The sequence below is a fragment of the Ranitomeya variabilis genome, chromosome 4 (assembly GCF_051348905.1).
Source record: "Ranitomeya variabilis isolate aRanVar5 chromosome 4, aRanVar5.hap1, whole genome shotgun sequence".
Lineage (NCBI taxonomy): Eukaryota > Metazoa > Chordata > Amphibia > Anura > Dendrobatidae > Ranitomeya > Ranitomeya variabilis.
Window position 1 is genome coordinate 293,388,190 of NC_135235.1, and position 22,362 is coordinate 293,410,551.

The following is a 22,362-nucleotide window of genomic DNA, read 5'->3' on the forward strand; positions in this document are numbered from 1 at the left end:
TACCCTACAGTAAGTGAATAAAGTCCTGATCTGCCCCCGTCTATTTTGAGGCCTGCTGGCACATACGAGGTGAGATATTAGACCTAGGGACCATTCCCATCGGGCACACCTTGTCGCGGTGGGATGGCTTTTATGCTCTTTTGATCAAAAGAATGTCATCTACGTACCCTATGTTACTTACATGTACTATTACTATTTATTTACTTATTGCAGGGGATTTGCTCATTGTTTTTATTCTAGGTTTTGTTACTATCTACTTTTGCTATAAAATGGGGATGTAGTAAACAAATGGAAACTGTGCTGATCTTAGCCCTGGTGATGTAATGCGGCAGGCGCTCAATACCTTGTTCAGAGTTTCCTTGGTGCGTCTCATGCTTTCATGCTGCTGATAAAGTTCTTCTTCTAATGTCCGATGAATTTGTTCCAATTCATCCTGGAACAATGGATATAAATGTGATATAGAGTTAAAGGGGTTTTCTAGGATTAGTTTATTAAGTCATCAATATCAGGTTGGTGGGGTTCTGACAAACTGAACCCCCACAGATCAGGTTTTCTCAGTGTTGGCAGAACAGGGCAGGACCGTCAACTGTGTAGTAGTCGCTGCCAGGTACTGCAGATCTACTACATGTCATTCAAATTGGGCCTGAACTGCAATACCCGGAAGTGTCTACTACACAGCTGAAAATATCTGGCCACCACCAGCACCAAGAACAATTTTTGGATTTATTTTGCTGGGTGTCGGACTCCCCTTGTGGATAGGTCATCAATATGAAGGCAGTGGAGCAACGATTTACATCGACCATTAACAGAAATTGCAATAATCTGGAAATGTCTAGAATTGTAATCATGTAGCCGTTGATATAAATCCTACCGGTCTGGTACATTTATTTCTGTATATGGCATTTTGTATCTCAAGTAACCGGTAGCACCTGTCGTTTTTTATCGCTCAAGTTCTCCGAGCGAGAGTCCATCTTCTGTTCCAGAAGCTCAAGTTTCTCCAGTAGTGTGGCCCTCTCCACCAGCAGGTAGGCGATTTGCTCACTGGGACTGCTGTGAGAAATCTCATTCAGACCTTCTTGGTCTAGCATCTCTTCCACTTCCTTTAGCTGGGAGTCTAAAATGATAGAAAGCAGTGAGAACCCAGCGACCACATGTTTACTCACAACCTTCACTGATCATTGCAGTGTATGACCCCATCAGTGATGGAACGCCTGGACGCACTGCAGAAATACAGTGTGAACAGGGCCTTACTGCTTCTAGTACTTTATTGTGCAACAACCTCAGCCTTTTAATATTGTGGTTGAAGAACGCCTGGAGATATGGAGCCAACTTGTCACCCCAGTCTTACCTTGTTGGATCTGCAGATTCTCCAGTCCAATCCTGAGTTGTATATTTTCCTTTTCGAAATCTGTGGTGAGCGCCTCTCTCTCCTCCGTGAGGTGACGGATGTGAGCCACGTAGTTCTCCACCTGGTCAACAAGGTGCAAACACGTCATCTCAGTATGTGATTCTGCTGCAAAATCTTATATATGGTCATGGAGACGTACACAGAGAAGAAGGGGTCCGACAGCAAAAATCAGAGTTTGCCAGCCAGGAGAAGGAGAAGGTCATTTATAAACCTAGACAACCCCTTTAGGTCAGAATTTCACTACCATGCTCAGGTTAGAAGGCCCGGACCTCGGCTCTCACCTCCTTCATCTCCTCGGCCTGCTGCAGCTTCAGCTCCTCCAGACTGTTAGTGGACGCCTGTAACCTGCTCTCCGCTATCTGATACAGATCCCACAGGAAACATAAGTATTCTTCCGTAGAAGTGCCAGGGTTAAAGCCCTTCTCCTTTAATTTATCAACTATGTCCTCAGACTGAACTTGCAGCTAAAATATAGAAAAATGGTGGTGAGCAGTGTCCACACATAGCAATGCGTAAAAACATTCTGAAATGAGAAGACCACCCTCGGATTGTGTCATAGAGACCCCATTACAGAGCCAGCCATAGAGACTCCATTACAGAGCCAGCCATAGAGGACCCCCATTACAGAGCCAGCCATAGAGACCCCATTACAGAGCTAGCCATAGAGACCCCATTACAGAGCTAGCCATAGAGACCCCATTACAGAGCCAGCCACAGAGGACCCCATTACAGAGCCAGCCATAGAGACCCATATACAGTGTCAGCCATAGATGCCCTATTACAGAGCCAGCCATAGAGACCCCATTACAGAGCCAGCCACAGAGGACCCCATATACAGTGTCAGCCATAGAGGCCCCATATACAGAGTCAGCCACAGAGGCCCCATATACAGAGTCAGCCATAGAGGCCCCATATACAGTGTCAGCCATAGAGGGCCCATATACAGTGTCAGCCATAGAGGCCCCATATACAGTGTCAGCCATAGAGGCCCCATATACAGTGTCAGCCATAGAGGCCCCATATACAGTGTCAGCCATAGAGGGCCCATATACAGTGTCAGCCATAGAGGCCCCATATACAGTGTCAGCCATAGAGGGCCCATATACAGTGTCAGCCATAGAGGCCCCATATACAGAGTCAGCCATAGAGGCCCCATATACAGTGTCAGCCATAGAGGCCCCATATACAGTGTCAGCCATAGAGGCCCCATATACAGTGTCAGCCATAGAGGCCCCATATACAGTGTCAGCCATAGAGACCCCATATACAGTGTCAGCCATAGAGGCCCCATATACAGAGTCAGCCATAGAGGCCCCATATACAGTGTCAGCCATAGAGGCCCCATATACAGAGTCAGCCATAGAGGACCCATATACAGTGTCAGCCATAGAGGCCCCATATACAGTGTCAGCCATAGAGGCCCCATATACAGAGTCAGCCATAGAGGACCCATATACAGTGTCAGCCATAGAGGCCCCATATACAGTGTCAGCCATAGAGGCCCCATATACAGTGTCAGCCATAGAGGCCCCATATACAGTGTCAGCCATAGAGGGCCCATATACAGTGTCAGCCATAGAGGCCCCATATACAGAGTCAGCCATAGAGGACCCATATACAGTGTCAGTCATAGAGGCCCCATATACAGTGTCAGCCATAGAGGCCCCATATACAGTGTCAGCCATAGAGGCCCCATATACAGTGTCAGCCATAGAGGCCCCATATACAGAGTCAGCCATAGAGGACCCATATACAATGTCAGTCATAGAGGCCCCATATACAGAGTCAGCCATAGAGGCCCCATATACAGTGTCAGCCATAGAGGACCCATATACAGTGTCAGCCATAGAGGCCCCATATACAGAGTCAGCCATAGAGGACCCATATACAATGTCAGTCATAGAGGCCCCATATACAGTGTCAGCCATAGAGGCCCATATACAGTGTCAGCCATAGAGGCCCATATACAGAGTCAGCCATAGAGGACCCATATACAGTGTCAGTCATAGAGGCCCCATATACAGTGTCAGCCATAGAGGCCCATATACAGTGTCAGCCATAGAGGCCCCATATACAGAGTCAGCCATAGAGGACCCATATACAGTGTCAGTCATAGAGGCCCCATATACAGTGTCAGCCATAGAGGCCCCATATACAGAGTCAGCCATAGAGGGCCCATATACAGTGTCAGCCATAGAGGCCCCATATACAGTGTCAGCCATAGAGGGCCCATATACAGAGTCAGCCATAGAGGCCCCATATACAGTGTCAGCCATAGAGGCCCCATATACAGAGTCAGCCATAGAGGACCCATATACAGTGTCAGCCATAGAGGCCCCATATACAGTGTCAGCCATAGAGGCCCCATATACAGTGTCAGCCATAGAGGGCCCATATACAGTGTCAGCCATAGAGGCCCCATATACAGAGTCAGCCATAGAGGCCCCATATACAGTGTCAGCCATAGAGGCCCCATATACAGTGTCAGCCATAGAGACCCCATATACAGTGTCAGCCATAGAGGCCCCATATACAGAGTCAGCCATAGAGGCCCCATATACAGTGTCAGCCATAGAGACCCCATATACAGTGTCAGCCATAGAGGCCCCATATACAGTGTCAGCCATAGAGACCCCATATACAGAGTCAGCGATAGAAACCCCATATACAGAGTCAGCCATAGAGGCCCCATATACAGAGTCAGCCATAGAGACCCCATATACAGTGTCAGCCATAGAGACCCCATATACAGTGTCAGCCATAGAGGCCCCATATACAGAGTCAGCCATAGAGGCCCCATATACAGTGTCAGCCATAGAGACCCCATATACAGAGTCAGCGATAGAGACCCCATATACAGAGTCAGCCATAGAGACCCCATATACAGAGTCAGCGATAGAGACCCCATATACAGAGTCAGCCATAGAGGACCCATATACAGTGTCAGCCATAGAGGGCCCATATACAGTGTCAGCCATAGAGGCCCCATATACAGAGTCAGCCATAGAGGCCCCATATACAGTGTCAGCCATAGAGGCCCCATATACAGTGTCAGCCATAGAGGCCCCATATACAGAGTCAGCCATAGAGGCCCCATATACAGTGTCAGCCATAGAGGCCCCATATACAGAGTCAGCGATAGAGACCCCATATACAGAGTCAGCCATAGAGGACCCATATACAGTGTCAGCCATAGAGGGCCCATATACAGTGTCAGCCATAGAGGCCCCATATACAGAGTCAGCCATAGAGGCCCCATATACAGTGTCAGCCATAGAGGCCCCATATACAGTGTCAGCCATAGAGGCCCCATATACAGAGTCAGCCATAGAGGCCCCATATACAGTGTCAGCCATAGAGGCCCCATATACAGAGTCAGCCATAGAGGCCCCATATACAGTGTCAGCCATAGAGACCCCATATACAGTGTCAGCCATAGAGGGCCCATATACAGTGTCAGCCATAGAGGCCCCATATACAGAGTCAGCCATAGAGGCCCCATATACAGTGTCAGCCATAGAGGCCCCATATACAGAGTCAGCCATAGAGGCCCCATATACAGTGTCAGCCATAGAGGCCCCATATACAGTGTCAGCCATAGAGGCCCCATATACAGAGTCAGCCATAGAGGCCCCATATACAGTGTCAGCCATAGAGACCCCATATACAGAGTCAGCGATAGAGACCCCATATACAGAGTCAGCCATAGAGGCCCCATATACAGAGTCAGCCATAGAGGCCCCATATACAGTGTCAGCCATAGAGACCCCATATACAGAGTCAGCGATAGAGACCCCATATACAGAGTCAGCCATAGAGGACCCATATACAGTGTCAGCCATAGAGGCCCCATATACAGAGTCAGCCATAGAGGCCCCATATACAGTGTCAGCCATAGAGGGCCCATATGATGGGTATACCCCTTTAATAAATGCCGCTGTATCCCACCCGTACGAGCTTCTGTCCGCCACGTCCCCCAGAACAACCCTGTAATGTAAACTGCTCGCCGGCTGCTTTATAAATCTCCTGCGCTTTTTCCATTACACTGTAAGCTGTGGAGGAAACGGACTCCATTTCCAATTTAGGAAATAACATTTACTCCCAATCTGTTCAAGTCCGAGTCACGCTCCGAAAATATAAGCCACCCCATATCATCTACATCCCTACACATTAGCTAGGAACTACAACTCCCAGCATACCTCCCTGCACCCTACTGCTGCCTGGACGACCAATATTCACAGTGACAGCAAGCAGAGAAGACTTAAAGGTGGCGAAGAACTGTAATATAAAGTCACATAACTCCATATTATACATGGATTATTACACATGGTGTCACCTCAAAAAAAAAAAAAAGGGAAACCACAAGATTTCCAAAACTTCTGCCGAAACCCGGGATCGAACCAGGGACCTTTAGATCTTCAGTCTAACGCTCTCCCAACTGAGCTATTTCGGCCAGGCGAGGAAGTGCAAAGGTTAATGCACTCAGCAACAACATGCTGGGAACACGAATACTACAGCTGCTGCAGAACTTCTTATTCATTACTGCATTTCTGCCTTTTTTGTCATTTTGGGGGTTTTCGTTCCTTACTGTTCTTTTAATTTGTGCCTTTTTTTTAATTTTTTTTTTGCCTTTTTTTGTAGTTGTAATTGCCAAATGTTTGTGACTCATTCATCAAATAAAAATTAGTTTTATTTTTAAATCACTACATTTAATTAATTAATTAACCCCCCCATAGCCTGGAGTGATTTTCTGTGCATCTGTAATTAAAAAATATATATATTAGCGGAACGAGGGACTTTTTTTGTGCTACAAAATACAGGAAAAAATTGAAAGAAAAAAGATAGATTTAAAAAAATATAAAATATACAAAATAATAAAGATGTGATAATATATCACATTACATTATATGATTTTTATTATACTTTTATATGATTACATCATTACATTATGTATTATTATATTATAATATACTATTATATAAACATATAATTCATATTTACTATAGAATAATAATAAATATATAAAATATAAAAGCAAAAACTGTTATATATTTTGTGCAAAATTAATGGTCCACGTGCACAATTTGAAAAATTTGCTGCAGAAAAATGTCAATGAATGCCAAAAGATTAAAAAAAAATGGTGACTTATAAAATTAAATGATGAATTGGGCCATTGGGATGTAGTACCTGATACAGAAGTTTTGCACATCTTCATTCATACGAGTCACAAAAGGTTACATTTGGTACAACTTTTTGTTGCCCGTACGCCAAATGAAGAGTTATAAGGGACACAACTAAATTTTTTTATGGCATTGACTGTGCAGAATAAGTGGGATGATGACTTTATGCTATAGGTCAGTAATCACCATGATGGGTAAGTAGCATAAAGCAATTAAAGGGAACCTGTTGTGTCCCTAAATTCAGATATAGGGTTAATCTGCAGGTTAATAGCTCTCAGACTGCCTTAATGAAAGCTACCAGGAGCCGCCGGCTTTCAGTTATGGAGAAGTGCCAGCGCGCCTTCAGTCACTGATCACTACACTGGAAGCAGTTTGATTGACAGCTCGCAGTGCAGCACATCTGTGTACAGCGGGCTGTGATAATAGCATCTGCTCAGTGTACTAAGCAGTGACTGATGCTGCACTGCCGCGCCTCTAACTGAAAGCCGGCGGCTCCCGGGAAGAATAACGTGAATTCTCCCTGTTGTTCCTAAAAGAGTAAAATGATAATTTTTTATTAAAAACTCATATTGAAAAGGGAAGGATGGGACTTACTAAGAAGAATGAATTATTAACGCTGACATACTGCAGGCGGCCGCTGTTACCTTATCCATTGTAGTGTTAGCTCCCGGCTGTCATGTCTTCATCACAAGGCTCGTCCATAAGAAACGAATGGAGAGAGCGGACAGATCTCATCATAGTCCATGTGCAGGGATGAGAAGAAGGAAATGCAGGAAGGAGGCAGCACCAAGACATGCGGTGTGAGGAGAAGGTGGGCATCTGGAGGTCTTGTCTTTAAGTCAGTGGACCTCTAGTTCTGCTGTAAATCCAATACAAACCATGCTGCCGACCCGATCCACCTTGAATAGATAAGTCATTTAATTAAACCATTCCATAAAATAATCTCCTAAAAAAAGTTACCAGTATCATTAGGTCATCAACCCCCAGACTGCCCCTAACTGATGATTCAGTGGTTTCTCAATGGGATTGTGGTGCCAAAAGGATGACTCTTTGTGGTCTCAATGAGGATTGGCCATCATAGTCCCAAAGGGATCGTTCATCGTGGTCTCAAACAGATCGGTCATCGTGGTCCCAAAGAGATCAGTCATCGTGGTCCCAAAGAGATCAGTCATCGTGGTCCCAAAGAGATCAGTCATTGTGGTCCCAAAGAGATCAGTCATCGTGGTCCCAAAGGGATCGGTCATCGTGGTCCCAAAGAGATCGGTCATCGTGGTCCCAAAGAGATCAGTCATCGTGGTCCCAAAGGGATCGGTCATCGTGGTCCCAAAGAGATCGGTCATCGTGGTCCCAAAGGGATCGGTCATCGTGGTCCCAATAGTATCAGACATCGTGGTCCCAATGGGATCGGTCTTCATGGTACCAAAGGGATCATCATCGTGGTCCCTATGGGATCGGTCATCATGGTCCCAAAGAGATCGGTCATCGTGGTCCCAATGGTATCGGTCATCATGGTCCCAAAGAAATCGGTCATTGTGGTCCCAAAGGGATCGGTCATCGTGGTCCCAAAGAGATCGGTCATCGTGGTCCCAAAGAGATCGGTCATCGGGGTCCCAAAGGGATCAGTCATCGTGGTCCCAAAGGGATCAGTCATCGTGGTCCCAAAGGGATCGGTCATCATGGTCCCAATGACATCGGTCATCATGGTCCCAAAGAGATCGGTCATCGTGGTCCCTATGGGATCGGTCATCGTGGTCCCTATGGGATCGGTCATCATGATCCCAAAGAGATCAGTCATCATGGTCCCAATGGGATCAGTCATCATGGTCCCAAAGAAATCGGTCATCGTGGTCCCAAAGGGATCAGTCATCGTGGTCCCAAAGGGATCGGTCATCGTGGTCCCAAAAGGATTGGTCATCTTGGTCCCAATGGGATCGGTCATCATGGTCCCAAAGGGATGTCATCATGGTCCCAAAGAGATTGGTCATTGTTATTTCAAAAGCATCGGTCACTGTGGTTCCAAAGGGATCGGTCATCATGGTCCCAAAGCGATGTCATCATGGTCCCAAAGAGATTGGTCATTGTTATTTCAAAAGCATCGGTCACTGTGGTTCCAAAGGGATCGGTCATCATGGTCCCAATGGGATCGGTCATCGTGGTCCCAATGGGATTGGTCATCGTGGTCCCAAAGGGATCGGTCATCGTGGTCCCAAAGAGATCGGTCATCATGGTCCCAATGGTATCAGACATTGTGGTCCCAATGGGATCGGTCTTCATGGTACCAAAGGGATCATCATCGTGGTCCCTATGGGATCGGTCATCATGGTCCCAAAGAGATCGTTCATCGTGGTGCCTATGGGATCGGTCATCATGATCCTTAAGAGATCAGTCATCGTGGTCCCAATGGGATCAGTCATCATGGTCCCAAATAAATCGGTCATCGTGGTCCCAAAGGGATCGGTCATTGTGGTCCCAAAGGGATCAGTCATCGTGGTCCCAAAGGGATCGGTCATCATGGTCCCAATGGGATCGGTCATCGTGGTCCCAATGGGATCGGTCATCGTGGTCCCAAAGAGATCAGTCATTGTGGTCCCAATGGGATCAGTCATCATGGTCCCAAATAAATCGGTCATCGTGGTCCCAAAGGGATCGGTCATTGTGGTCCCAAAGGGATCAGTCATCGTGGTCCCAAAGGGATCGGTCATCATGGTCCCAATGGGATCGGTCATCGTGGTCCCAATGGGATCGGTCATCGTGGTCCCAAAGAGATCAGTCATTGTGGTCCCAATGGGATCTGTTCTCATGGTCCCAAGGGGCGGTCATCATGGTCCCATATTGATCAGTTACTTGCGCCCAGTTGGGTCGGTGGTGCCTTAAAGGTGATGGTCGTTGGTGCCCAAAGTTATGGGCAGCCGTGTCACCCGGTGAGTTGTGGGTGAGAACTACGCCTCCTCCACCCACCACTCATCCTGCAGGATATCCAGACACAGAGACCCCACTCACACTCACCTGTGCCCACATCCACGTCCCTCCTCACATGCTGATAATCCCTGCGCTAATCCCTGAGCACCAGATCCGCTCCTAGACCCGATCCGTCCTCTACACCGCGCAGCAGCTCCGATCCACGGGTCACACACGGGTCCGGGACGGGACAGATCCCCGGGGAGTCCTGCCCAGTGTGAGGGGCTCTCCCTCCGCCTCCTCCTTCTGCGATCTACGAGCCGCCGGGGAGGGGGGTCGTCGTCATGGTTACAGCTTCCAGCAGACAGTGTTCGCCACAAAATCCTTCCGTCCAGATTAAAAAAAAAAAAAAAAAAAAGTCGGTTAGGAACCAACATTACTGTCTTGGTTGCTGGAGGGACGATATGTTTTTGACGGACCGGATGTTGTATGCACCTGAGAGCTGAGCCGGAATAGACTGCGGCAGCATGGGGAAGCCTCGGAGGTGAGGAGTGTGATGTGCGGGGGGCTGGTTTTTCCAACCTGTCTTCTGGGAAGCAATAACTTCTTTATTTCCCATATATTATATAAGATTGATTTTTGGCTGACATGTTTGCAGAGTTTAATTGCATCATTTTGGGGGTACATATTTTTTATGCAAGGGGTTAATGGGAATAATTATCCATGCATCTAAAGGACTTAATGAGTTGTCCATTACTTTTATGCTGATGACCTCTCCTAACACTAGGCCATCAATAGAAGATAGATCAGCTGTTGTCACCGCCGGTGGCCGATGTGACCGGTGTATATAGCTGCAGTCTGCGGTTGCTACCAAGTGCTGCAAATTGACTCTAACTTTTCGCCCACAAATTCTTATTTTGACAAGGGTAACAGGAGAAATTAGACCACAAAAGTTGTTGTGCAATTTCTCCTGAGTACGTCGATACCCCATATGTGGGGGTAAACCACTGTTTGGGTGCACCGCAGAGCTTGGAAGTGAAGGAGCGCCGTTTGACTGTTTCAATGCAGAATTGGCTGGAATTGAGATCGGATGCCATGTTGCGTTTGCAGAGCCCCTGATGTGCCTAAACAGTGGAAACCCCCCACAAGTGATACCATTTTGGAAACTAGACCCCCCAAGGAACTTATCGAGATGTGTGGTGAGCACTTTGAACCCCCAAGTGCTTCACAGAAGTTTATAACGTAGAGCCGTGAAAATAAAAAATCGCATTTTTTCTATAAAAATGATCTTTTTGCCCCCAAATTTTTATTTTCACAAGGGTAACAGGAGAAATTAGACCACAAAAGTTGTTGTGCAATTTCTCCTTAGTACGTCGATACCCCATATGTGGGGGTAAACCACTGTTTGGGCGCATCGCAGAGCTTGGAAGAGAAGGAGTGTCGTTTTACTTTTTCAATGTAGAATTGGCTGGAATTGAGATCGGACACCATGTCACGTTTGGAGAGCCGCTGATGTGCCTAAACAGTAGAAACCCCCCAAAAGTGACCCCATTTTGGAAACTAGACCCCCCATGGAACTTATCTAGATGTGTAGTGAGAACTTTGAATGCCCAAGTGCATCACAGAAGTTTATAATGCAGAGTCGTGAAAATAAAAAATATTTTTTTCCCACAAAAAAGATTTTTTAGCCCCCAAATTTTTATTTTCACAAGGGTAACAAGAGAAATTGGACCCCAAAAGTTGTTGTCCAATTTGTCCTGAGTATGCTGGTACCCAATATGTGGGGGTAAACCACTGTTTGGGCGCACGGCAGAGCTCGGAAGGGAAGGAGCGCCATTTTGGAATGCAGGCTTTTGATAGAATGGTCTGCGGGCGATATGTTGCGTTTGCAGAGCCACTGATGTACCTAAACAGTAGAAACCCCCCACAAGTGACCCCATTTTGGAAACTAGACCCCCCCAAGGAACTTGTCTAGATATGTGGTGAGAACTTTGAATGCCCAGGTGCTTCACAGAAGTTTATAATGCAGAGTAGTGAAAATAGAAAATATTTTTTTTTTCCACAAAAAAGATTTTTTAGCCCCCAAGTTTTTATTTTCACAAGGGTAACAAGAGAAATTGGACGCCAATATTTGTTCTCCAATTTGTCCTGAGTATGCTGGTACCCCATATGTGGGGGTAAACCACTGTTTGGGCACACGGCAGAGTTCAGAAGGGAGGGAGCACCATTTGACTTTTTTAGCGCAAAATTGGCTGTCGTGTTTGGAGACCCCCTGATGTACCTAAACAGTGGAAACCCCCCAATTCTAACTCCAACCCTAACTCCAACACACCCCTAACCCTAATCTCAACCCGATCCATAATCCTAATCACAACCCTAACGATAATCACAACCCTAATCTCAACCCTAACCATAACCCTAATCAAAACCCTAAATCCAACACACCCCAAACCCTAATCTCAACCCTAACCTCAAACCTAACCCTAATCCCAACCCTAACCTCAAACCTAACCCTAATCTCAACCCTAACCTTAACCCTAATCCCAACCCTAACCCTAATCCCAACCCTAATCCCAAACGTAACCCTAATCCCAAACGTAACCCTAATACCAACCCTAATCCTAACCCTAATCCCAACCCTAACCCTAAATTTAACCCTAACCCTAAGGCTACTTTCACACTTGCGTCGTGTGGCATCCGTCGCAATCCGTCGTTTTGGAAAAAAAACGGATCCTGCAAATGTGCCCACAGGATGCCTTTTTTGCCCATAGACTTGTATTACCGACGGATGGCCACACGTCGCGTCCATCGTGCACTGGATCCGTTGTGTTTTGGCGGACCGTCGTCACAAAAAAAGTTCAATGTAACCTTTTTTTTGTACGTCGCGTCCGCCATTTCCACGCATGCGTGGCCGTAACTCTGCCCCCTCCTCCCCAGGACATAGACTGGGCAGCGGATGCGTTGAAAAACTGCATCCGCTGCCCACGTTGTGCACAATTTTCACAACGTGCGTCGGTACGTCGGGCCAACGCATTGAGACCGCCCCGTACCGACGCAATTGTGAAAGAAGCCTAAGGCTACTTTCACACTAGCGTCGTACTTGGCCCATCGCAGTGTGTCGGGCCGACATACCGACGCTAGCGTTGTAAGCGCCGCACAACGGGTGCAGCGGATGCTGTTTTTTCAACGCATCCGCTGCCCCATTGTGAGGTGCGGGGAGGCGGGGGCGGAGTTCCGGCCGCGCACGCGCGGTCGGAAATGGCGGACACGTCGCACAAAAAAAAGTTACATGTAGCGTTTTTTTGTGCTGACGGTCCGCCAAAGCACGACGCATCCGTCGCACGACGGATGCGACGTGTGGCAATCCGTCGCAATGTGTCGCTAATGCAAGTCAATGGAGAAAAAACGCATCCTGCAAGCACTTTTGCAGGATGCGTTTTTTCTCCAACGACGCATTGCGACGGAAGCCAAAAAACGCTAGTGTGAAAGTAGCCTAACCCTAGCCCTAACCCTAAATTTAGCCCCAACCCTAACCCTAAATTTAGCCCCAACCCTAGCCCTAACCCTAACCCTAATTTTAGCCCCAACTCGTCTCTCCTGCCGGCCGGCAGATGGCAGCAGATGGCGGGCGCACTGCGCATGCGCCCGCCATTTTCTTTACCGAGGAAGAAGCCGGCCGGCAAGAGGAGACGCAGGAGGACCCAGGGACACCGGGTGAGTATGATAGGGTCCCCGAATCCCCCTATTTCTCTGTCCTCTGATGTGCGATCACATCAGAGGACAGAGAATTACAGATCGCTTTTTTTTTTTTTGCGGTCGCCGGTAAACAGTTAATTACCGGCGATCGCAAAACAGGGGTCGGTGAAAACCGACCCCGATCATGTTCTTTGGGGTCTCGGATCTTCCGGGTACCGGGCGGCGGGCGCACTGCGCATGCGCCCGCCATTTTTTCCCGGAAAAAAGATGGCGGCGCCCATCGGGAGCCACGAGGAGCACCGGGGGAGATAGGTGAGTATTGGGGGGCTATTGGGGGCCATCGGGGACACTATTTCTCTGTCCTCCGATGTGCGATCACATCGGAGGACAGAGAAATTAAATGGCAAATCGCGTTGTTTTTTTTTGCGACCGCCGGTAAACGGTTAATTACCGGCGATCGCAACTCGGGGGTCGGTAAAACCCCCCGAATCATGTTCTCTGGGGTCTCGGCTACCCTCGGCAACCGAGACCCCAGAGAAAATCCGACTCTGGGGGGCGCTATTTACTTTTTCCACAGCACCGTTAATTAACGGCGCTGTGGTTTAAGTACCCTTAGTGGCCGCCGTTAAAAGGCGTATCGGTGGTCGTTAAGGGGTTAACAAATCAATAAAATTGTATGGGCAAATCTGATGTAAGAAAAATAAATGAGGTACACATTTTATCAATCTTTTGCCGACACACAGTAATAATAATAATCTTTATTTTTATATAGCGCTAACATATTCCGCAGTGCTTTACAGTTTGCACACATCATCGTTACTGTCCCTGATGGGGCTCACAATCTAAATTCCCTATCCGTATGTCTTTCGAATGTGGGAGGAAACCGGAGGAAACCCACGCAAACACGGGGAGAACATACAAACTCAGTACACAAAAAACCCAGACATGATCAGTAGAGATGAGGGGATCGATTCTCGGGACTGCAGTCCAGCGTCCAGGTTAGTGGTATGCGGTCACACGTCGACCCCGGTGCTGCTTTTGATTAGCCAAGGCTGCTGTGTCGTCAGCTGTGCATCACGTCGCATAGATGATGTAGTGCCGGCCCTGACTAATCAAATGCAACGCCGGGAGGTAAGAGATTTGCTGCCTCCCATCTAGCCACTGCATACCACTAACCTGGAGTCCCGCAAATCAATGCCTTGATTAGAAGACTGTTTCATGCATCATGTATCAGACACTGTATATCAGCCACATGGGTTAGACTTTGAAATCCTGCGGCGTTTCAGAGAAAAAGATAGTTTAAAAGCCACCTGGACTGAGCTGCATGGGTGACTAGTCAGACAGGCGGGCCAAAGCTTCTCCCCATCACTCCCCTTATGTGACAGGTCTTTACCTGAGTGTGTGCATAGGAAGAGACCTGGCAGATGGCTAGAACACACTGCCAGGGACCTGCCTGTCTGACAAGTCTAGGCTCTTGTGCAGCTTTTAAAGTATATTTTTCTCTGAAACAGCGCGACATTTCAGAGTCAACCATACCTGGCTGAGTACATACAGCCAGTGTCTGGTACACGATGCCCGCAGATTGGACGGTACGTATTAGCTATTAAGTTACTTTTAAATAGCGAACACAACGGGTTTGTTCACAGCAGAACACAATTTAATCCTCAGATTCAGGTAACTTTCTTCCATTTGTCATGCATTTTAGCAATGCAATAATTGTTTTTAGTCCAAATTACTATAAGGATGCCGTAACTATGAATATCCAATTCTTATAGGATTCTAAGACCTAGGACGGAAAAAGCAAATGAAGATGTATATGACGAATCGCTGTCTAAAGCAGACGTCCCGTCATCTAAAGAGGTGAGTGGCTGAAGCAGATTTTCCTTTGAAATTGGATATAATGAATTTCATGAAAGGTTTTGCCCCATCTGCACTACTCACGGTTTAAATGACTCCTGCAAAACAGCTGCCATATCCTGAGTGGAGCTGTGGGTTCATGTATAATGCAGTGATGCTGCCCTGTAATAATGTTTGCACTGGATCTCTAGGTCAGGATCTCCTCTTCCCTGACTAATAAAGGGGAATCCATATGTTCTCTTTGGACCTACAGATGTGTTATCCCAATGGGAACATCCCCTTTGAGAGTTTCCTTTTAGAAATTGCTGCCCTGCAAAATTAGCTAAAGTGGGAGGGATAGGGAAACAATGGGGGAAGCGGAAATAAAAGACCAAGCACCGAACTATTAATTCCCTGCCCTTTCAGCACTGTGGTTCCCCCGCTGATGCTCGGGTCCTTCCTGCTGGCCGTGGGTTACTGGGCTGCAGCGATGGTTTCCCGTCAGGGTCTGCTCCAGCCAATCTCATTGGTGACTGTTCCTAAAAATCCCTTTAAATGAGATATTTGCAAGCTAAAACATAATGTGTGCAATGTTTATTTGGCTACTTAAAGGGATGACCTAACCATTGTCTCTTTTTACAGTTATCCTCGAATTACTATAATGATGAAATTGATAGATATCACGAGGAGAAATTTCAGGTAAAGCCATTTCCACTTCTGAGCTCTGTATAGACCTAACACTATGAATCTGCACAGGCTACTTCTTTCCCATTTATGTTATTCCGTCTGTGTTCTCGCTGACATCTTACCAGTTCACATTTGACCACATTTTATTTTCTTACAATTCTTCACAGAACCTGATAGAAAAAGGAGTAAAATTTGACAGCGATGAAGAGCAGTATGACAGCGAGGTATGGAAGCCTCTGTGCACTTGCAGATATAATCATATCACTTTGTGGTGCTTAAAAGTCCTGAGTTTTCTTTTATACTTTTTGCAGGATGAGGTCATGCCTCTTGATATTGAGGATGATGAGGGTGAAGGAGACGAGGATGATGATGATGAAGAGGAAGATGATCACATATCCATGGACAGTGATATAGAAGATCGTGACAAAGATGGTGAGCAAGTATGGCCAAATCTTACCATAAAGGGGTTTAGTGATCATAATGTCATCTCTTCCTGAGTATGGGGAGTCTGATCTCTGGGATCCACCCAATTAAAAGAGCAAAGAGGAACGCTTCTTTTTTTACCTACTTTGTAGTCCGTTTAGGCAATCCCTGCATGTGTTGGTGTTGTCTGACAGTGCAAGACATGCAGCCGCAGGGACATGTACATATTTTCGAGCACGCCAAAGACACTCTGTTAGCACCCGAGCATGCTCAGATAACACCTTAATCTAGCACGTTCGCTCATCACTGTTGACAATACCAACGTCTGGTGCAAAGTGAATTTACGGAGATCAGGGCTTCACTGTGATAAGTTGGATTGCTGTGTCCATATAATACACCGACATAATTATGTTTTGTTTTTTTCTTCAGGTCTTCCAGATGAAATGGCGTGGGGACTAAGGAAGAAGCTATATTATGACACAGACTACAAAGAACAAAAGAAAAGTAAGGACGGCTTCATGAACTTACATTTGTTGTAGGCTGCATTCACACATCTGTGCGCGGCCCTTTTTATTTCTCAGACAGTACACAGACCCATAGAGTTTCATTGGTCCATACACACATCAGTTTTAAAAACAGATCAGTGGGTCTGGTCCGTGAGACTCGGAGGAGATCCTATTCTTATCCATGTTGTGGATCAAGCTCAACCAGTGAGGTGTATGGAATATTCAATGGAAACGGATGAAACATGGAAACTACTTAGTATTTCAGTTCTCCATCCGTGTTTCATTGCTCCATTGATGAAAGTGAGTGGATAAATAAAAGTTTAGACATTTCACCTGCTTCAGTATTGAAAAACGGATGCACCATGGAGGCAATGCGTATGAAGCCAGAGAAAAAAATCTGTTTCTCAAGGATGTAACCATCACCATTATCAGGTACTCACCCTTCATTGCTATTCTCCTGCCTTCTTGGGTCTGTGACTAAAGTGGTTATGTCACGTCAGCAGCGCACGTCGCCGCTCACCCCCAACTCAGTGCCCATGCAGAGGTTGAGCTCAGTGACCGGCTAGAGCTGTGATATTTTATGTACCGTTACACAATTTGATGACCGCTTTATTGAAAATGGATATCCCCTTTTAAGGACTGATTGGAAAAACCAAATATGTAACTTTTAAAACTTGTAAAAAAAAACGTACACCATTGCAAATTTTATGTAAACTTTAGAAAACGGTCTTTGCCTTCAGTTCACTGGGGGCTTTGTGCGGATTTGGAGATGTATTTAAAAAATAATATATCTGTCTTGAATCTAAAAGTAGATATCTAATATGTGTCTCATTTTTTTAACAGAAGTAAAAAAAACTAAAGAAGAGCTGGAAGCCGAGGCTGAGGATGAGGAGGAGGAAGCGCAGAATATTCAGAGGCGTTTGGCAAAGACTCTCAATGAAGAAGATTATGGGTTGGATTTCATCCAGGTAAGATTCTATAGTTTTTTATTCATTTTTCTATAACCACAGATTGGTAGATGTTTCTACTACACGCTACCTTGTCAATGCCAAGCGATATAGTCCAATCACATCAGATTTGTGGTGTCTGTTCGGTGTATGTGCAAGGAAAACTACAGGTGCATATGCCAAATTATTCATAGGGTCCCGTTCTTCCAACAAATGGCAAAAATGTATTCCTGTGACATGTCGAGCTGGTATACTTTATGTATTCCTTTCTTTCATCTGGATGGAATAGTATTCTATTGCATTTTTCCAAACAGAGACATGCAGTTACAAAAAATTGGTATACGTCAGGAACACTACCCTATGTGTATACCTTTGACACAACAGAGGGAGTCACCTACACTGTTTTTTTTATTTTTATAGGAATTTGCAGAAAAGCCTAGCGAAGAGACGCCCGCTGAGCAGAAGATTGTAAAAGACTTGAATAAGATGTCTGATAAGGAGAAGAGGAAATTATTGAAGAAGGAATCTCCTGAATTGATGGAGCTGGTTCAAGATCTTAAGCAAAAGGTAACGTGACTTCTCGCTGATCTCATGTTCAATACTGGCCTCATAAATGCTCTCCTACACAATGGTGGCTCAGTGGTTAGCACTGTATGGTGGTTCAGTGGTTAGCACTGTTGCTTTGCAGCACTGGGGTCCTGGATTCAAGTCCTGCCAAGGAGAACATCTGCAAGGAGTTTGAATGTGTTCTCCCTGTGTTTGCATGGGTTTCTCCGGTTTCCTCCCACATTCCCATACTGATAGGGAATCTAGATTGTGAGCCGCAATGGGGACAGTAATGATAATATCTGTAAAGTGCTGCAGAATATGATAGTGATAGATAAGCAAAGCATAATAAATAAACTCTAGTAGTGCCACATTATATGTACCTGCTCTTTAAGTTCTTCAATCTGGAGAATTATTTTGCATCATTCTCCCCTAAAAATTACCTACCAGCTGGTTGAAAGATTCTGTAGCTTTAATAATCCAGGCTTCTTTTTAATCTTTTTTCTTTTCTTCGTGTGTGTTTCATAGTTAGCTGAAGTGAAAAATGAATTGCAGCCATTGATCCAAATGATAACAGATGGAATTATCCCTAAAGGAAAGGTAATGAATGTTGCTGCAAGACTGCTGCTGACATTTTCTCAGTGATTCCTACCTGTAATAATTATAATAAGCTCTTTGGTTGAAATGGCTCTTAAAGTCGTGCGTTCGGTCAGGCTGTGATCTGAAAAACACAGCTCCCCAAGGCCTGTGTCTCAACCCGACAGAGGCGCTGTATCGTAAGCACACATACTGGTGAGCTGCCAGAGAAGGGCTGTAATAGAAGAAATAAATCTTCTCAGCTGACCGCACATGGGAGGCTTGAGGCTGATCAGTTTTGCCCGAATTTTTCTTAAAATATCTGTCAACTGGTAGTGAACACATCATATGTAGTCTCCATAGTCCAGAAACTTGCGTGCGAGCATTGAAAGATTACTTCTCCATCAATGGGTTGCATTGGCCATGATTGGGAGCGAGTTCTCAGTGACTGAATCACCACCATTAGTTGAATTAAATGATTTATGGTTGTTCTTTACAGGGCAGCGACTATCTACAGACCAAATACCAGCTGTACTTAAAGTAAGTATCATCAGGAGGTTTTGCTCTTATTTCTCTGGACCTCACTCTTTGTATAATTATTCTGTTCTCTCATCTCTTCTGTATTTATTAGTTATTGCACAAACATTAGTTACTACCTGCTGCTGAAAGCAAAAAGAATACCCATCACCGGCCACCCTGTGATCGAGAGACTGGTCACGTACAGGAATGTGAGTCATTTTTTCCGTTCTGGATCACCATCGTCTTCGCCGTTGTCAGTCCTCTTGCCTAAACATCTCTTCTCATTATTTTAGCTGATCAATGACCTACTTGTTGTGGATGAAATGATATCTCCAGAAATTCGCCTGCTGCTCTCTGAAGATTTTCAGAAAAACCTTTCTGAAGGGAAGATTAATACCAGTCAGCCTAAACCCTCTAAAAAAGCGGCTACCAAGGTAAGGGGATAAAAATGAAGATTCTGTTCAAAATGCATTATTCTATATTGTGTGAAATGGCAATTGCACCGTATACAACCAATGTGGAAGCATACTGGCTGCATATGGCATTGTACTCCAAAATGAAATCTAGTAGAATGCAATAATTGGCATCTCCATCACACTAATATGGTCACGTGCATGCCCTCAACAAACATCCATGGTTATAGTATAGTAGCCATATTACACCTTGATAGTTTTCTCTGCACAAGCAACTATTCCAAAGCAGCGACTTCTATCAATCAGTGGGGGACACTAAAAATCAAATTGACTTTGACATACACAGTTATTTCTGTGATTCTGTATCCAGACAGCAGCTGAGCCCACTCTTGGTATCATTAGTTTTTCTTATCCTTTGACCCCTCACTGATCAAACTTGGCATATTTAGTGGATATGGCATAAAGGTTGTGATAAAAAAAAATAATTTAAAGCAAATTCCACGAGCCTAATGCTGCCCAGACCTAACATGTAGGTGGAGTTATGGTCTACGGGTGGTATTGCTGGAAATAAACCAAAACCATTATATGGTGAGTTTTGGGGCTCGCTATAGTCCATACCTAACAAGGGTCCTCTATAGTGAGATACACTTTTCAAAGTCGCCTTCCTTGGATAATGGAAGTGGTATCACTGTCAGGATCCCCCTTCATTAATACCTTCTTGTGGACCTTTAAGACAAAATGGGCAATCCCACTATTGTAAGTCTCTGATCCTACACGTGATCTAGGATTACCGTGACATTAGGACACCACATTACAATCATCCGCCTTCTGCTCAGATCTATAATGTATTCTTCTTTATGAAATACAGCGCCCCGTACCTGAGCCTGAAGACGACGACAGTGATATGGATGAAGATGATGCTCTCAAATACTACAGAATGATGGAGAACAGATTGCTACAAAAGCGAAAACCTGTAGAGGAGCAGACGATGTACGTAGTCTTACTGACCATGAGATAATGAGGCTTTCTTAAGTTTCCTAATACCTCCCTAATGCTGCAGATTTGTTTGTGTTTTTTTTAGTGAAGAGACCCCATCTGAAGAAACAGATCCCAATGCGAAGAGAGCCATCACTTATCAGGTAACGTGCCAATTAGAAGAAAACAATTACCCCCCAAGAAAAGTTTTTCTAGTAATAGAAATCTCATAAGTAGCGACAAAGAGGCATGAGCTTTATAGATCCCATTGATCCAGGGAATCTGGGGTGCTTCGTCATCAATGTGATCATCCACCTATAACGGAGCAGATCCAAGAAAAGTCCCCATGTAAAACTTTATTCCTCCTTTTCTCTTATAGTGGTATGTTAGGAATAAACGAAGGGGAAGGCACTCAGGCTTGACATGGGTCTCTTTGTTCATTGCAGATTGCTAAGAATAAGGGGCTTACACCGAAAAGACGGAAGATTGACCGTAACCCAAGGGTTAAGCACAGAGAGAAGTTCAGGCGTGCGAAGATCCGCAGAAAGGGCCAGGTATGTATCTGTATTCTGCATTCTGCTGCATTGATCAGAACTAGCAGATGACGTTGGTGACCAACTAACTGGAAAGTTCAGATCTAGTCGGTAACCTGTTCACGGTGCAGACATAAGCCAGTCTAGAGGCGAATCATCACACAACAGACATTAATGACCTCTAATAAGCCCTTGGGATTTATATTAGGGTTTGATGGATTACAGTAAGGTTTCCATTGTTTTAACGAGAAGAATAGTGCTATTCTTTCCATCAAACATCTTGGAATCTGGGACAGAGGCTCCAACACAGATCTTAGCGCCCCCTGCGCAAGCACCGCCTCGCCCCATGGGCTGTCTAGTGCAAAGAGTTGCTTTCATCTGTGAATGTCTTGAAAGTTTGCCAGTGAAGTCTCCAGCTAAAACTCCCGAGGTGACAGCCTTTGCTTGGTCCAGCAGCCACGTCAGTAATCTGTGGCCATCAGACTGCCGCCCAAAGAACTGCCTCCTACGTGCCAGCATCCGCGGTTCTTTTAATTAGCCAGCCAGGACATACTTTCTTCTAAACAAAAAAAATTTAACAAATCCTTATTTTAATGTATAAAATGTTTGATCCAGTTGATCAACACCGGGGATCAAGAAGTAAAAAACTTGCTTTAGGACGGTCTGGATTATGCATTATGACCAATACCCCATTTCCGTTTATCCTCTCACCCCTCGGGTGATGGACATGTGCGCTTTTTTAATCCGAAAGATGGTTGTGAAGAAATGCCTAAGAATGGTCTCCACGCTTTCCTTCACTGACTTTTGTCTGTGTTAACAGGTACGTGAGGTCCGCAAGGAAGAAGCCCGATACTCCGGGGAGGTCTCTGGTATCCGTGCCGGAGTTAAGAAGAGCATCAAGCTTAAATAAAGTTGGAGACTGTACTTATATTTGTAACTATGTAGATTTTCATGTTTTTCACACGTTCTGTTAAAAGTTTACATTAACAAGATTTTTTAATTGCTGGAATTTTCTGTTTGTCTTTGTTATTCAATATTCAAAGGGGACTCATCACTATTTTTTTTTTACAATCCTTTGACTCCTAACAATGGATCATTTAAAAACGTATCAAAATCTGATGGAAACGTGAAATACAATGTTTTTAGTTTTCCATCCGTTTTATACGGATCTTTTATAGACTTGAATGGGCAAGTCTGATCTGCAAAAATCAATAAGACC

The 22,362-nt window shown here is 45.3% G+C and overlaps 2 protein-coding genes and 1 non-coding gene across 5 annotated transcripts in view; 1 reads left to right on the forward strand and 2 right to left on the reverse strand.

Annotated features, from left to right (window-relative positions):
- CCDC30 (coiled-coil domain containing 30) overlaps positions 1–9,878 on the reverse strand; it is a 58,735-nt gene extending 48,857 nt beyond the window's left edge. For 2 of the 3 annotated variants that reach the window (XM_077250212.1, XM_077250214.1), the window contains exons 1-6: positions 9,595–9,878; positions 7,233–7,487; positions 1,690–1,872; positions 1,349–1,469; positions 930–1,114; positions 344–433 (exon numbers count right to left, since the gene is read on the reverse strand). In XM_077250212.1, the coding sequence (XP_077106327.1) occupies positions 344–433; positions 930–1,114; positions 1,349–1,469; positions 1,690–1,872; positions 7,233–7,241 (588 nt within the window). In that variant the 5' untranslated portion in view covers positions 7,242–7,487; positions 9,595–9,878. The remainder of the gene's footprint in view (positions 1–343; positions 434–929; positions 1,115–1,348; positions 1,470–1,689; positions 1,873–7,232; positions 7,488–9,594) is intronic. The other variant, XM_077250213.1, reaches the window with a different exon arrangement.
- TRNAF-GAA (transfer RNA phenylalanine (anticodon GAA)) lies at positions 5,789–5,861 on the reverse strand. The gene has a single exon. It is a non-coding gene; the product is annotated as a tRNA-Phe (tRNA).
- A 20-nt stretch (positions 9,879–9,898) lies between the features above and the next one.
- Positions 9,899–22,148, forward strand: UTP3 (UTP3 small subunit processome component). The gene is made up of 16 exons (XM_077250216.1): positions 9,899–10,030; positions 14,958–15,042; positions 15,661–15,717; positions 15,873–15,929; positions 16,017–16,137; positions 16,558–16,632; positions 17,478–17,602; positions 18,002–18,148; positions 18,656–18,727; positions 19,203–19,243; positions 19,335–19,431; positions 19,516–19,656; positions 20,504–20,625; positions 20,717–20,774; positions 21,057–21,164; positions 21,964–22,148. Exons 1-16 carry the CDS (start codon positions 10,014–10,016, stop codon positions 22,051–22,053), a joined length of 1,413 nt encoding a protein of 470 aa, XP_077106331.1. The 5' UTR covers positions 9,899–10,013; the 3' UTR covers positions 22,054–22,148.
- Positions 22,149–22,362: the final 214 nt, after the last annotated feature.

Bases quoted from the DNA above. Each gene is read 5' to 3' on its own strand.
- UTP3 (XM_077250216.1), top strand. The intron at 15,930-16,016 runs GTATGGAAGCCT...TACTTTTTGCAG, and splicing joins AAGAGCAGTATGACAGCGAG to GATGAGGTCATGCCTCTTGA. The intron at 19,657-20,503 runs GTAAGGGGATAA...TATGAAATACAG, and splicing joins CTAAAAAAGCGGCTACCAAG to CGCCCCGTACCTGAGCCTGA.